This window comes from Miniopterus natalensis, chromosome 15, assembly GCF_054644295.1.
Source record: "Miniopterus natalensis isolate mMinNat1 chromosome 15, mMinNat1.hap1, whole genome shotgun sequence".
Lineage (NCBI taxonomy): Eukaryota > Metazoa > Chordata > Mammalia > Chiroptera > Miniopteridae > Miniopterus > Miniopterus natalensis.
In genome coordinates, this window is record NC_142095.1 from 48249762 (window position 1) to 48266649 (window position 16888).

The window sequence follows — 16888 nt, forward strand, 5'->3', positions numbered from 1 at the left end:
CTCTGTGACTATGCACTTACACGTCAATATTTATTTAACCCTGTCCCTATAGGCAGACATTTATATGGGCTTCACTTTTTCTACAATGCTACTGCAGTGAATATCTTTGTACATATATCTTTGCACATTTGTTTGAGTACCCCTGTAGATAAGATACCTGAAAAAAAAATGGCTAATGTTAGAATCTTCATATTTAAAATTTTTATAGGTACTCTCTAATTGCCCTGGAAAGAGAGGCTGTACCAACTTACTCTCCCAGAAAGAATGGTAAAAGATATCTTGGATGATTTTTAAAAGACTATAAGAACTTTCATAAATAATTAGCACTAGAACTGGAAATAATAAAAGTACTTACACTGTTTTTACTAAAAGTATATCAATAATAGGTTTCACATAGACAGTTATAGATTGAGTAGCATTAGATTCCAGCTACCCAGATGCCACAAAAACAGAGTTTTAAGTCACCTGAAATGTGACAATTACAGGGTGGGGCAAAAGTAGGTGTGCATCTGTTCCTATGGAAAATGATACAATAATTAATAAATAATGAAAGAATTTAAACTGTGTTCGAGTACTCATAACTGTAAGCCTACTTTCACCTCACTCTGTTTATGATGATCTACAACATAATGAATTTAGAATTCCTTTTCAAATTTGCATGGAACTGGTCACTAGTTAAAGATAAAATACCTTGCCAGGGCCTTCATGCTGATTCTTTTGTCATGAATGGCAGCTTGTGAGTATGTAAGAAATATTTCTTGGCACACAATGCTGGGGATATCTAGAACCGTCCTGATTAAGTTCACTTGCTAACACAGAGCTCGTCTGTGAATGGGCTTACTGACTCTCAGGAGCTTTCCTCAGAAGCAACACAACATCATAACTTTTAGGGGGCTGTCCTACTCTAACACAACATTATAACTTTTAGGGGGCTGCCCTACTCTCAACACAACATTATAACTTTTAGGGGGCTGTCCTACTCTAACACAACATTATAACTTTTAGGGGGCTGTCACAAGTCCTATTCTTATTCCCCTAAAATGTGGACAGATGTGCTCTGGATTCCGACAAATCTGTCTGTAAAGACCAGCTGCTGTCCCAGATAGTGCGTACTTGTAAAAATAATCTGTCACTCTTTATGAAACATCCCCAGGAAAACAATGATTATCAATAGATAATTCAAGAATTGTATACAAAGGCAATCTTTTCCATTATTAAGCCATCCTATGACCTAGGCCGTGAGAATATTTTAGGAAGCGTTACAGAGAGAATGGGAATGGACTGTGAACACTCATCCCATGAGAAGCTCAGTTAGGTGTGTTTCAGAAAAGCTTCATCGTGACCGACACCGAGGAGACCGTCAGGGCAGCCTCTCCGTGGGGCCCTCAGCAGCGCCTGGTAACGGGCTGACCCTGATATGAGCACTGAATGGTTTGGTTCGCGCCAGACCGAGGCCAGGGCACAGGCTTCCCGTGGCTCGGCCGTGACGGGGAAGCTGCAAAGTTACCCGTGTCTGACCGTCCCCCACGGCCGGCAGTCCCACTCCTGCCTCTCACCGCCCTGCCACTGTCCCTCGGTCACACTACCACATAGCCGCACGGCCCTAGGGGAAAACATCCGATGTGTACAGAGGTCTGTATGTGCCGAAATAACTATTCAATCAGACTTGGAAATCTCAACCTTCTATAATCTGGGGACTTCTGACATGTCCGAGGCTGCACAGTAAAAAGGAAATGCCTGTTCCGTAAGGTGTGAGACACCACTGCCTGTTAGGGAAAGGTGGTAAACGCCCCTTACGCAGCAGAAGGGCTGGGGTAGGGAGAACACAAGGAACTTGTACTTCTTACTTTTATATTTCTGTACTACTGGGATTTCTATATAAGTTAATCACTTTTGCAATCAGAAAAAAACCTACTTAAAAATAAATCCCTCTAGTAGTTTCCTGGCAATGACTCCATTTTCAAGAATGCACTTCTTGCCGGTGTTTCAGGAACCTTTCTATAAACTAATTTTATGCTCATCTATATAGCGTGACTCTTTGTGTATTTTTATGTGCTTTTAAAAAGTACCACAAACGCTAATCTAAAAACCCATGTGTCCATAAAAAAAAAACCCGAATTCTTACAGACAAAAATACTAATCATTTCCTCTATGGACAAATTCGGAAGAAGTTACCCAGGTAAAGGCTCATCGCCAGGTTTAAAAGGGAAATGAAAGCAGTGCTGGGCTGAACAAAACCAAGTAAAAAAACACTCTTACATTTGAAACAGTTCCTGCGGCTACGTGAGCGTGAGCGGCAGTGGGAGGGGAGGTAAGCGGAACCTGGGTGCGCGTCCCTGACATTCAGAAAGGCTGTGTCCAAGCGAAGGAGCCAACGATCGCAATGCCCAGTCTCCCCCCAGCTCAGTGTCCCCTTGGGAAGAAGACAGACTCTCTAGGGGCAGAATAACCACAAGCTGGTGATTTTCTTTTCGGTCCCGGTCAAGAATTTTCCACACAACTCTCTCTGAAAAGTAAATCCAGAATGCACTGCCTCAGTTTCCCTAAGCGTGGTACACTGGCAGAGATCATCTGGGATTCAGTGTCCACAGAGCAGATGGTCCCTCCCCAACGTGCTGGGCCCTGGTTGCCCTTACAGTGGGGCCATCTAGCCCTGCGCCTCCTCGCTGGGAGGCATGACCTGTGCAATCGCACAGGGCCTAGGCCCAGAGGGGTCCCTCTCCCAGTCTCCTGGTTTAATGTTCTGCTGTAGCTGATGTGCAGTTTGAACAAGGGTCACCATGGTTTTATTTTGCACTGAGTCCTGCAAATCAGGCAGAAAGTCTGGGGCCTCGATACAGGGCACAGCGGAGCTGAGATGAACAGACTAACAGGACAACTGGTAGGTTTCGGCCTCAGCTCTGCCACGCACAGTTCATGACTGAGGCCGGGCCCTAGGCTCTGGGCTCCATTTTCTGTGTGAGAGTGTGTGTATGTGTGTGTACACCCCTGTGTGTGTGCTCTATACACACCCGGGTGCCCCAACAGGTCTCACTAATACAACATATTCTCAGCAAGAGCACTGGCTCAGATGACAGTAACCTCAAAGTAAGGTACAGCTGCACTTGGAAAAACAAGCGGAGCAGTAGCTCTGCACAGGGCCGAGGCTGGGCTGTGGGAGCAGGGAATGTCCCTTGCTAAGCACGACAGCCGTCACACGGAGCCCTTTCAGCTTGGAACAGAATGTGTGTTCTGAAAAAGCTCCTGCCTCACTCAGGCACCCTCCTCACTTTTACTACATGCTGAGGATAATAATATTGCTACTGCAGACACTTTTTATTTCTCCTCAAAGCCATATCACATACTAAACAGATGACATGAGGTTTTAAAACAAAAGGGTGCATCGCCAGAGTGCATTAGGTTCTGCCCAAACTGAAGTATGACTCTCTCTTTTCAACACATACATAGAAAATGACCAGAAGCATTCGTGTTACCTTGTTGACTTTCACACCTTCCTTTGGAGTCTGTTTCGTTGTTAGATTATATCCAATCATCTGTTTAGCCAACTGTCCCACAACTTTAGGGCTAAGAGAGAGAAGAAGAGAGAGAGAGAAAAGAAATTCAATGTTTGTTAAAAATCATTTTAAAGCAGGGTCCACACTCAATTCTCATGTCTACACTAAAGAGGGCACACCTCCATGCCCGGAATCTATGGGACTTTCTGTTCATAAATACAGACAAATGGATGGAGGAAGGAAGGGGGAAGGAGAAAAGAAAAGATTTGTACTTACCTCTGCTACCCCCGCCCCCAAACAAATTAGTCACAGTAAAGAGACAATGCTGAGATGCACAACAGGTTTAGATAAGAGCTGAATAACTAAGACTTGAGAAAGGGCAATTTGGAAAGTATTGGACAATGAAGGGATAAAGGTGAGGGTAAGAATCACAATAGAAAATGAAAGGTTCGTGAAAGGAGAGGCACAAGCTCAGTGCCGGGAGACATGGAGCTACAGCTGAACCTACAGGCCCAGATGGAGGAAGACTTGCACTGCATCAGACAGGGGAGACTACTGGCGTCACTGGCAATGGGGAGCTACTGCAGGTTCTTGAGTAGGAGAGTGACATTAAGGAAGCAGTTACTTAATTTGTAACTGGTACCATTTCCAACATTTGGAGTGAAAAAGTGATTGTCTAGGAGAGAAGCAGTGTCACGTATCGCCAGTTAGTGAAGAAAAACCCTTTAACGGGCGCAGACGGAACCCGGCATTGGCAGCATCTACCTGTAACGTGTCTCCTCTACTTGCTGGCTCTAGCTCCCAGCCTCCACCCCCACCTTCGCTGTCTGTGCTCCTTTCGCGAACCAGCAAGACCTTCCTTCCATAACTGCTGGGCCCCCAGACAAGGAATGAAAGCTTCCAGACTTACTCTCTTGTTAAGTGAACGCCTCCTTGCAAACCGCTACTGAACGTGCCTTTGCCTCTTCCTCCGGCTAAGATCTGAGCTTTTAAAACAATTTCTTTTGCATCTGAAAAGAAAATTCAGAGTGAGAAGTTGATCTGAAATTATTTTTTAAGCAACCAAGAAAGTGGTACTGACATAACTTCCAAAACGGTTTGTAAAAGCCCTCTCCAGCCAACTTTGAAAATGAAGGGATAAAGAACTTCAAAAACCATCCAATGTGCCTAAATGCAGAGTCTGTTTATGGAGGGCATTTAAATATTCCTACCAGTTTAACCCAATCCTGGACCATCCCAAGGGAAAGCAAGGCACGTGTCCCCTCACTGTTCTGAGTGTCAGAAGCTGAGTAACTCCAGGCGGGAGGCACTGATTTCACTGCGTAATGACGCTGCCCCCCGGCAGAGGCCCCAATCTGCCAGGCACAGAAGCCAACGACCTGTCAGTCACCTGAGATGTCAGAGGAAGGCAGGGTCAAAGACAAATGCAAAGGGAGTATTTAATAACTATATTCTTGGAAACCAACAGTTCTCTGAGCAGTTGCTCTATATATTGACAGGGCTGGGTAAGGGAGGAGGGAATGGATTAAAACTAAAAGCAAGCAATATTTTCTACATGTTGGCAGGGTAACAAAACTTCCCAGGGGAAAGTGGTTGTGGAATCTTCGCTTCATACTCAGGAAGAGAGTGAACTGCCTGTTCTTGAATTTGAAACCAGAGTCGTAAACTCAGATATCTTTATGGGCCGGGCAGGAAAGCTGGGTGTGTGAAGTAGCCCAGTGCTGGAGACAGGGCTATGTTGGAGACGGGCTTTAGAAAATAGCAGAGCTCCCCTCCTGAACCATCAAAAAGAGAGAAAAAAGAAGGCAGTCCCCAAATCAAATAAGTTTAATCAACCAGGCAGTACCCACCTTCAGGCCACAGCTGGCATCCTCTGTGACTCACATTTGTCTAAAATCAGAGAACTACACCTGACAATCTTCTCTAAGGCTCCAGTAATTTCTGGCTCAGCACAGCAGGTCTAGACTCGGGTTCCAATCCAGCCTACATCCCTTACCTAGCTGTGTGATACTGACCAAGTTACTTTTATTATCTCTGGGACTCAGTTTACCTGATTATGAAATGATGATGAAGATTGTTTTAAAAATTAAATGAGATAATACTTGTGACTACTTTATCCCAAGCGCCTAAAACTTCCTATGATTATGAAAAACCACTGCCACAATCAATTAGTCCATGTATTGCCTTTGCAGAGTGTGAAGAGTCAGAAAGATTATTTCCACTTGGGCAAAGATGGTAAAAAAAATTGTTGGTATGTGGCACGGTTCATGTAAAGTGCGAGCTCTGCAGTGTTGGCTGTCTCAGCTGTCCCTGCCGATGCTGTTACTCCCAGGCCAGCAAGCAGAGCTGCCAACAGGGAGCCACAGAGGGTTTACCGTGAGGCAGGAGGAGCTGCCAAAGGACGTGACACAGGCCCTGGGCAAGGCGGCCACTGCACCTGCTGTCGCGAGATTATTCAAGTTCACTGTCTCTACTGGTTGGTCTTCTCCATTGTTTGCTAACCCTCAGAAAGCCAGGGCCCTCCTTCTCTCAGAAGCAAACACAGCTGTCTCTGTGCCACACTCTCTGCCCTCTAACAGCCGATTCTGCCTGGAAATGAGCCATCACGCCACCAGCCAAACCATGTTTTAGAATAAACGGGCTCCCATCAAACAGCAGAAGACAAGCTATGACGACCACTTATTATCAGAAACTCACCAGGAAAGGAAACAAGTAAAAAGAATTTATTGCATATTTATGCTAATGAATATAAAGAAAAGCAGTGTACGCAAGGTCTTTGGGGTTAACAGACCCACGGGACAACCTCCAACTCCACCCATCACTCCCTTTGTAGAGAAGAGGAGCCTGAGGCTCAGAAAGGTAACCGCGGCAAGCCCAACTGTAAAATGGTCATCATAATTTATGTGCTAGGATGATGTCAAAAAATAAACACAATATACTAGGTAAGTGCTTATCTAAAAATAGCCAAAATATATCTATAATATTTTAAAAATAGCCAAAATATGATATCTAGCATCATTATCATTATTTTCAGCAATTAACCAAAAGAGTGGTATATAGGAAGGTACTTCTTTTGAAGACATCAAGTGTTTGAAAAACCTTTTCGCTGTCTGCTCAAATTTTTCGTTGTGATCTCTTAAAATTCTTTTAAAAGGACACTGAGCATGCCATTGCCTTGTCCTGCAGAAGGAAAGGGCGCTCTCCTCCTCAGGCTTTCTAGCAGCAAACTGGACAGCCAGACAGATGTCTAACAGAGCCCTTAACTGGCCCTACACGGTGTGACCGGATCAGCTTCAGGCACTAACCACCAAGACGACACCTCCGCGGCCTCACTGGGGCGTTGTCACTGTGTTTGTCCTCTGACCACACCTCAGAGGACTCCACGTCCCCCACCTGGCAGGCTAAGCAACCACTTCAAACACTGTGAAGCCATATATTCAGTCGGGTAAACAGAAAAAGGCAGAGGAAACATCTCCTGCAACTTACACTCCAGGCCCAAAATAAGTTCACTACAATCATCTCTTCTGGTCCCATCTCAAGGGTGAAATTAGTCCAGCAGATCCAGAGCCCAACGTAAAGCACGTTTTTTTCATCTTTTTTTTTTTTTTTTTTTTTTTAATATATCTTTATTGATTTCAGAGAGAGGAAAGGAGAGGGAGAGAGAGAGATAGAAACATCAATGATGAGAGAGTCATTGATCAAGCCCGCAACCCGGGCATGTGCCCCGAGAATCGAACCACGGTCACCTGGATCCTAGGTCGACGCTCAACCGCTGAGCCACGCCCAGCCGGGCAGTTTTTCTCATCTTGAAGGAAACTCACGTGAAGCAATTTAATTCATGTGGTTTACTCAAGGTGCCGAAAATTAAGTAAAGCAACCAAATCCTACTGAACAGTAACTAGTCTCCTCACTCACTATTTACCAGACTGATTCACATGCAGTGTCATTATTTCTATTTTATTTAAAGATCTGATTTCTCCCAAAACTCACACAAATTTCTAGGTGTGTTTTTTTTAATGTTGCCTCCTATTCCCAACCATAACCACAGAAGACTATCCCATACATGGAACTCAATTTTCATCTGAGCACACAGGATGGCTCAAGCACACTAAGGTAACAGGGTAAAGCAGGCCAGGGAGTAACGCCACCGGCTCTCCGGGCGTTGTGGGGGGCGGGCTGCTCCACCCACGCGCTCACGGGCACGGCACTGCCTCCGAGCTGGCATCAGGTCCGCGTGCCTCCCGGCCCCTGCTCTTAACTACGCCCCGCCACGCGGGAGCCAGAACACGCAGCGCGCATTTCTCCGTGTCCTCTCCTGGTGCGGTTCCCACATGCTGCCCTGCTCAGGCCAGGCTTCCACTGCGTGATGGAACCTGTTACTATCACTAAGCATGTATTTTAGGACAAAAGCACTGTAAGAAACATATTTGGTGGACTTACAGATAGACATGGAAGACTCTCAGATACCAATTCTACAGCCACTTAGAAAGCCTGAAACACCCACACCACGGTCTCCTTTCGCTATCAGCTGCATGAAAATAATTCTTTCTCAAAGGTCTTCCTCTCATTTTCTACCACAAGTGTTATTTTAATTATAATACAGTTTTATAGCAAATTTTATAGTCTGCCAATAGTCCCATGCTGGTTAATAAACATTCTTGGAAGCATTATTACACCTAAAAAGAAAAAACATTAAATTCATTAGGGAAAGCATAAGCTAAATAGAGTAAGAAAGAAATGTCTTCAATTAGGCAGGCTTGGGGAAGCCGGTTCACTCTGCTCCTTAGAGATGGCTTCCTGACAACATAGTTATGCAAAATTTGTTCACAAGACACAGTTCAGGACCATAATGCAAAAGGACCACGGTAAATGTCTGAACATAAGTTTATCAATATTCTTGATAAACATCTTATTTTCAACTATTTTTTTTTACATTTATAGGTGCTGGGTTTTTTTAAAATTTATCTTTATTATTGAAAGTATTACAGATGTCCCCCTTTTTCCCCATTGACCCCTTCAACCCCACACCCACTCCCCACCACAGGCCTTTACCACACTATTGTCTGTGTCCATGGGTTGTGCATATATGCATATAAGTTCTTTGATTAATCTCTCCCCACCCTTTCCCCCACCCCCACCTTCCCTCTGAGATTTGTCAGTCTGATCCAATCCATGTTTCCATGTCACGGAATCTATTTTGTTACCAGTTTATTATGTTCTTTAGATTCCACATATAAGTGAGATCATGTGATATTTGTCTTTCTCTGCCTGGCTTATTCCACTTAGCATAATACTCTCCAGGTCCAGCCACTGTCCCAAAAGGGTACGAGATTCATAACTATTAATATACACTTTGCTGGTAATACAATTTTTAAAGCTAGATAAAAATTACCTCTAGAAGGGTTCAATTCAGTTGTAATATCTTACTCTTCCTATAGTTTAATACTAATGGACTAACCTTATATTTTGCCTATTAAATAAAAATATCTATTTATATAAGAAGATTAAGGATGGGCAATCCTAACATTGATGGCAACAATACCCATGTGACCTTTTTCAAGTACTTACAGCTAATGGAAGAATTTCTCCTACTGTAAGATTGCAACCACAGGACAGTAAACAGTTCTTCTGAAAATGAAGTCAGTTGTAAAATCACAATTTTTCAGAAAAAACACACATGAGTTTTTATATAAGAAATTTCCAGAAGAAATCTCTATTGTGTTTTATACCAATTACAGGATGAATTAATGACACACATGAATAAAATATCTGCGTAACATTTGTAACTTCAACAGGTCCTAGAAACAGTCCTGGAAGGAGAAAATCACTTATGGCCAGGCTGGCGCGGCTCCGCAGTGGAGCCCCGACCTTGGGTCCAGGAGGTCACTATTGGATTCCCAGTCGGGGCACATGCCTGGGCCTCAGGCTCGATCCCCAGTGGGGGGCGTGCAAAAGGCAGCTGATCAATGACTCTCATCATTGATGTTTCTCCCTCTCCCTTTCTCTCTCTCTGAGATCAATAAAGTGTGTTTTTTTTAAAAAGAGAAGCATTTATAAACCCAATACATTTCTACAGGGTTCTGTGATACAATGGAAGGGAAGGGATAAAGGAAAACCAGCTGTAAAAAATCTTTTTTTTCTTTCTGATTTTCAAACCAAAGATGCATCCCGTGAAGGTTCAATTAGGCAAGCAGAGCCAGTCTGCGCCAGGGATGAGGGCTTTACGGTGGGATTAAAGCTCGCGGTGGGAGATGCTGAGCACCCGGCTGGGCTGGGGCACCCCTCCTTTAGTGGCAGGCACTTGGAAGCTGCCTGATAACAGACATGAAAGGGGTCTCCTGTCGGTCTTAACCAGTGAGCGACAGGAGGAATCACGTGCGGTAACGCCCAGAACTGACACGGGAAGATGACTCGTGGTGCTTTTATTTTCAGAGCCGACAGGCATGACTCTGAAATTTAAAATGTATGTAATATAAGTATTTCCTGGCTGCACCCAGATCTAAAGATGTTTCTTCACTTTCACAGCCTCCGTACTAGTATTCTGAGATCTCCTGACTTAATAAAATTCTTTGTCTTTTCCCTATTTTCTCCTATTTAAGTCAATTCCTCTACCTGGCCCTACCTTGGTGAGAGGTGTTCTCACATGCTACTGTCTGGAATCTGCTCCACTGTCTAATGTCTGTCACTCTGCCATCCTCAGTCCACCGACCACACCACTCCGGCTTCCTCTAGGCTTCTCCCTTCCATGATCGGGGTGACTCCCGAGCTTCTCACAAGTGGGTCCTTCAGGGGGCTCCGCAGCAGAGTGGCCGCTGGCCCAGCTCTTCCCTTCGCAGCAGAGTCTCTACTCCAGGGGACACACATCTCCAGGGGAGACAGCTCAGTGAGGCACAGCCTCACTCTAAACCCAGGAGCCCTGTGCCTCAGACTGCAGCCCAGAGATCACCTCGCAGGAGCCCGACCTCTCTAACTCACCCAGGCCCAGGACCTGTCTGATTTCCCAAATGCAGGGTATGTTCACAACCCTCCTCACAGGCTCCTGAGCTGTGCAGATCAAGGAGTAGACTGGGTGCCCCTTCCGTGCTCCTGAGACATTCAGGGTGGGGAGGAAGCACCTGGAACGTGTGGCCTGAGACAGCGAGGAGGTGCCTCTGCCCAGTGCTCACAGAAAGCCCTTGGAGCACGCCCGCCTCGGTGAAAGTGAACTACGCACAGAAATAAGGCTTTCCCTGCAATGTAATTACAGGAGTGTCCTTACTACAAAATATCTAAATAGCCCAGCATTGCCAACAGACAGCAATAGTCTCTTAACTGGATTTTCACTGAAACTAAACACAACACATATTCAGCATAAAGTTGACGCCTGATGCCTGGCCGCCGTGGCACCTGCCAGGCCGGCCACTGTTCGCTGGCGTCTAACCACCACCTTAAACCAAAATCCTGTAGGAACACTCCTACCTCGGCCGATGACAAGCAAGGTGCTGACTTCAAAAGGATATTTTATTTTTACCATGAACATATATAACTTTTTGAAAACAACTAATCGTTTTTAAACATAATCTTTATAGCAATGATGTTTTGAAAAGCTCAGGGGAAGCTACTGATAACAGCAACACCAAAGGCGTCTCCTTGCAAGCGCCTGTCCCGGGGATGTGGCACGGCTACTCCATGCTGGACGGACAGAAGTAATTCTCCGGGGGATCCCTGGGCCCTCCTGAGAGCAGGATGGTGTCTGGAGCCTGGGTCTCCCACTTTAGTGACAAGTGATGAGAACGACAATCTTTGACCCAAAGCTCTTCTGTGGGGACACTGTCACTGCCACTGCCTGGAGCGTGACACTGGGACTCCAGACTTCCCACAAGCCCGCAGGGTTTTTGAAAGAAAACCACCAGAAAATATTTAGAAGATAAAGGCCAATACATCACAAACTGAAGTACATTACTCTTGAAAACTTTAGAAATACAGATATAAATGCCTAAAAAAAGGTGGAAATGCTATAAAGTTAACAGTGGCTAACTACAGTGGCTGGGGGATCAAATGACTTTTACTTTCTTCTTTATAGTTCTGCACTTTTTACAGTGACTGCTTATGTGATTTATAATCAGAGAAAAACTATTTTATGATTTAAATAAATTATGTCTGTTTGACTTGGTAAGAACAGTAACAGTCTTATTAAGTGAGGGAAAAGCTTGCTGTAATATAAAATATATACTATTACAAATATAGGTACATATATAATGTACATACTGAGCATGAATTAGGAATGAAATATACCAAAGTATTAACTCTGTTTATTTGGAGGGGGATAGATTATGGGTAACTTTTTCTTCTTTTTGATTTAAATTTGCTACAAAGAACATGTATTACGTCTGTAAATGGTGGGGGAGGGGAATCACAGTTACTTTTAAAATGAGCTTACTATGCATGAGATTGTATTGGTGCTTGAGAGGTGCACAGAACACCGCCTCTCAGCTCTGCCGTGCTTACTACCACTGTCAGGTCACAGGGGGCGCGACTCGGGGGGGGGGGGCCAACCTGCCCTGTCCACACAGCAGCTGCTCTTCTGCTTCAAGGCCCGTGTGGTGTTCCTTGGGCTGGCGGCGAATACAACTGCATTTGCCAGAATGAGCTGTGGTGGGATGAGCTGTGTCCCTGTGAGACTCAAGACAAAGCAGAGCCTCATGTCATGTTTCCTGAAGGGTGACTCAGGGCGTGAAGCGCCCTCTCGAGGTGTCCCCAAGCTCCATCATTCGGAGAGGGACACGCAGACCTTTATAACATCTCCTTTCCATGTACATAAATCTACCCTCCCTCTTAAGTCCCCCCTAAAGAAGAAAACACTGGAGAGGACCCACAGGTCAGGCAGCTCCAGATGGACTCAGGCTTGGCCCCTGACTAGTCAGCTGAGTGACCCTGGCCAGAAAATAGAGCCTCAATTTTCTCACCTACAAAATAAAGCTGACAAAAGTCGTGCCTACCTTTCAGAAGCGCTATGAGTGCTTTATGAGAAGAAAAAGGACTTAACCCGGTGCCTGGCTTACTTATGCACAATGGCTTCCACTTACACTTGCATCAAGTAAACAGTAGATGGTGATGATGATGGACATGCTGTCCACTGGGCAAGATAATTTTTACAATAAATACTACAACCTTCTAGTACTAACTTTTACAAGGGTTAAGAATGCATCAGATACCCCCTTATATTTTTTCCAGTCACTCAGAAATGGTAAGAATGTGCCTGTGGTTGATGGGAACACAGGAGTTTGCCTCAACATAAAGGGGTCAGATGCCCTCACAGAAGCCCAAATCCACGACCCGAGCACCACCCAGCCTCCACCCAGATGCACTTTTGCTCTGTAAGTAAACGGGTGTCTCCAGACCCCAGAGAGGAGTCCCCTGCTGCAAACGCACACCATGTTTTGATTCATGTTTGAGTAGTTTGTTTAGTTCCAAGAAGTGCATGTTTCCTCACTTTTTATCTGTCACCCTTTTGATACCCACGGTTGTCACATGGCACAAATGGCCCTGGTCCACCTGCAACGATTCCTGGCAGAGAACACATGCCCCGACTCCATCTGGGGGTGTTCGAGGTCATGCCTCGGTAGCAGGCTGAGGCCTGTACTGTGCACGTCTCCCTCCCCCAACACATGGTGCCGGGGCTCCTGGCCCGGGGCTGGCGGCAGGGCAGGGAAATGAGCTGGGAAGCAGGCCACATGCTGGGCTTAGCTGGTGTTTGTTCAAGACCCGTGGTTATCTGCCCTTTAGTACCACGCTGCCACTGCTGTAACTGTTACTAAGGCGGTTGGGGTGGATGCTGTGTGTCTTAAAGACCTCAGGTATTCAGCACCGATGGCCCAATAACTGTTCAAAGGCCTAACACACCTGCTCTAACTTTACATCAGCCCTCTGCAGGAAACACTGTTCCTAGAGATCAGGACACTGAAACTCAAAGAAATGAAGTCCCTTGTCCAAGGCCACATAGCTGAAGATTCCAGAGCACAGGACATGGCAGAGCTGAAGCTCCACCCCGGCACCTGAGCATGACGGTCCATCGAGGACACCCACTCAAGTCCGGGGCAGTGGCAGAGGCTGGAAGCTAGGGAAGGCGGCAGAGGTCAGAAAGAAGGTAAGACACCCGCATTCCTGACGATGCCAATTAAAATGAAGAGAAGTTGCTGACCTGGTAATAGCAACAAATACCTTCTGTTTGAGCTGCATGAAAGGGTGTGCCCATCAGGTAGCTCACAAGGACTGGTAGCTTCAAGAGCAATTCCTTTCACTGTCTATACAACAGTTGTTTTTGAGGTTTAGTACAGCTGATTACCCTATAATAGAACCAAGCCTGCTCCAACAATGCACCCCTCGGTGCTTTTATTATGCATGTGAAAAAGACAGGAGTCCACACTGACAGGGTGCAAATGTCAGGGAACAATTCTGGAAATTCAGAGGCAATACTGGCCCCCCCTTCTGTGCACCACAGTAACCGCAGAGACGGATGTCAACACCACAAGGATCGACAAGCGTGGGCCTAAGGCCACTGTCTAGCACTAGGGTTCCTGGATTTAAACTGTGGTTCAACTGTTTTATTTCACTGTGTAAAATTTTAAATAACTTAAGAGTAACCTCTCTAAACTTCAGATTTTTAATCTAGAAAATGGGCAGCCCAGCTGGCGTGGCTCAGCAGTTGAGCATCGACCTAGGATCCAGGAGATGACGGTCCAATTCCCAGTCAGGGCACAGGCCCGGGTTGCGGGCTCCATCCCCAGTCGGGGGCGTGCAGGAGGCAGCCGATCAATGACTCATCATTGATGTCTCTCTCTCTCTCTCTCTCTCTCTCTCTGAAGTCAATAAAGACATGTTTTTAAATAAAATTTAAAAAAGAAAAGAAAATGGGAAGGATAATAGCAGGCATCTCACAGGTCACTGGGCAAATTCAAGGATACACTCCAGGTAAGGACTGAACAATGCCTGGGGACAGCGCAGGTAGGACTAAAGAATGGGAGGTTTTATGCATTTTATGTCTTACACCCTCTGATTTGTCCCTAAACAGTTCCTAAACTAACCCATCAGCCTTCACACCTTTGTCTAACAAATGCCACAAGAACCTGCTAGATGACAAGCAATACGTGAGTGATTTTACTTCTGTTATTACTAAACCTCCCAAGAGTTCTGTAATTTAGAAACTGTCTCCAATTTATAGTTGAAAATACTGGAGTTCAAAAGATAAGTGACTTGTTGAGGTGCGTAACCTCCAGCCACGCTGTTTCTGCCACACCTTCCATCCCAGGAAGAGGGGAGATGTAATCCTGCTGCCCAGGGCAGGGGCAGACATTCCCCTCCCGCACCGCTGGCCCAGGCAGTCAGCAGGGATCAGCTTCAGCAACCAGCCTGGCACCAGTCCCTGCCAGGAAGACAACCTAGTCCAGCACACAGGCTGGTCATGGCCACCGCGGCAGGGAACAGTCCTTGTGTCACTGTGTTTGGAGACCCAGGGAGGCTTTGCTGCAAAGAGCACACTTGTACCCTTAAATGAAATATTTGGTTTAGTAAAGGGGCAAATTTTTAAAAACCCATTTTTTCATAAGCCTTGTGAGTTCAACTTGCAATTCTTATCATTTTAATCATAACTTTAAAATTTTAACACTCACTTTCCAGGGGGGCTTTGATTAATGTTCAAAATACTCAAGATGGACACACTAAACTCCCCTTCAGCAATCAGCATCACTTACAAAGTTAATTTTCTTAACATTTGAAACTAAATTTATAAATTAAATATATTCATTTTCTTTTCTTGAGAATATCAATTATCTGACCCAACAGGCAAAACCTTCTCAAGCTGTAAATTGTACCAATAATTCCCTAACGCATTAAAAGATTCAGTGAACTTTAAAAGTATTACAATACTTTTATAATCTTTGTCAAAAATCTTATTTTTCAACCTAAGAATTACAACAGTAACATGAGTTACACAACTGAAAACATATAAAAATGGAATCAACATATATTGTTAGGTTTGTTTTTTAAGTATGATTTCATTTATTTGAAATATTGAGACAAGGCAAATCCATAGAGACAGGAAGTAAATTATTGATTACCTAGGGCAGGACAGGGGGACAGGGGGATAGGGTGGGAGCATCTGCTAATGTGTACCATTGGTACAAAGGTGCAGGGATTCCTTCTGAGGTGACAAAATATTCTGAACTTAGGCCACTGTGAATATACTTACTCTTGCATATACTAACACACATTGAATTAAGTACTTAAAAAGAGTTGTTTGCCTTTAAATAGTACATTATATATTAGACTTTTCATTCTTTGTGTTTTCCATTTGAGCCTCCCATTAAAGTTTAGAATTAATCATCTCATTTTCTACAGACAGAGACATATGGCTCCAATTGGTTAGGCTAGTTAGTTACAAAGCTAGAGAGCAAATGCTTTCTTCTGTAAACCCTCCCTCCTACTCCATGTCCTCACTGCCACCGTTTTCTGTCTCTCCACAAAACAAAAGCAGATTGTAGCACAGAGGGAGCTTAGAGAATCTGTCCAATTTCTCTTTTCTTTTTTAAAAAATTTATCTTTATTGTTGAAAGTATTACAGATACCCCCCTATTGTCCCAATTGATCCCTTCCAACCCAGCATCCACCCCACCCCCAGGCCTTCACTACACTATTGGGTTATGCATCAATGCATATAAGATCTTTGATTAATCTCTCCCCACCCACTCCCCCAGGCCTGCTTTCCCACTGAGATTCATCACCTGTCCCATACTTCTATGTCTCTGGATCTATTTTGTTCCTCAGTCTATGCTGTTTATTAGATTCCACATAAGAGTGAGATCATGTAAAACTGAGTCAGGAGGTATCACAAAACCTGAGTAGGCCAATAACAACTGATGAAATCGATGCAGTAATAAAAAAATCTCCCAGCAAACGAAAGCCCTGGTCCGGATGGCTTCACAGGGAAGCTTTCTAATTCTTTAAGGTGTAGGGTTAGATGGTTTACTAAAAATTTTTCTTGCTATTTTAGATAGGCCTGCGGTGCTATGAACTTCCCTCTTAGGACTGCTTTCGCTGTGTCCCATAGATTTTGGGTGGTTGTGTGTTTAGTTTCATTTGTTTCCAGGAAGTTTTTTCTTTCTTTCTTGATCTTATTGGTAACCCACTCATTGTTTAATAACATGCTATTTAGCCTCCATGTGTTTGAATGTTTTCCAGTGTTTTCACCGTAGTTGATTTCTAATTTCATGCTCTTGTGATCTGAGATGCTTGATATGATTTCAATTTTCTTGAACTTGTAGAGACTTGTGTTGTGTCCTAACATGTGGCCTATCTTTGAGAATGACCCATGTGCATTTGAGAGGAATATACATTCTGCAGCTTTGGGGTGAACTGTT

General features: G+C 44.6%; 1 protein-coding gene across 1 annotated transcript in view; it reads right to left on the bottom strand.

Moving 5' to 3' along the window:
• Window positions 1-16888, bottom strand: part of SUCLG2 (succinate-CoA ligase GDP-forming subunit beta) — a 235023-nt gene that overhangs the window by 107714 nt on the left and 110421 nt on the right. Inside the window, exons 3-4 of the mRNA XM_087824543.1 lie at window positions 4405-4504; window positions 3474-3564 (exon numbers count right to left, since the gene is read on the bottom strand). Coding sequence (XP_087680669.1) covers window positions 3474-3564; window positions 4405-4504 — 191 coding nt within the window. The remainder of the gene's footprint in view (window positions 1-3473; window positions 3565-4404; window positions 4505-16888) is intronic.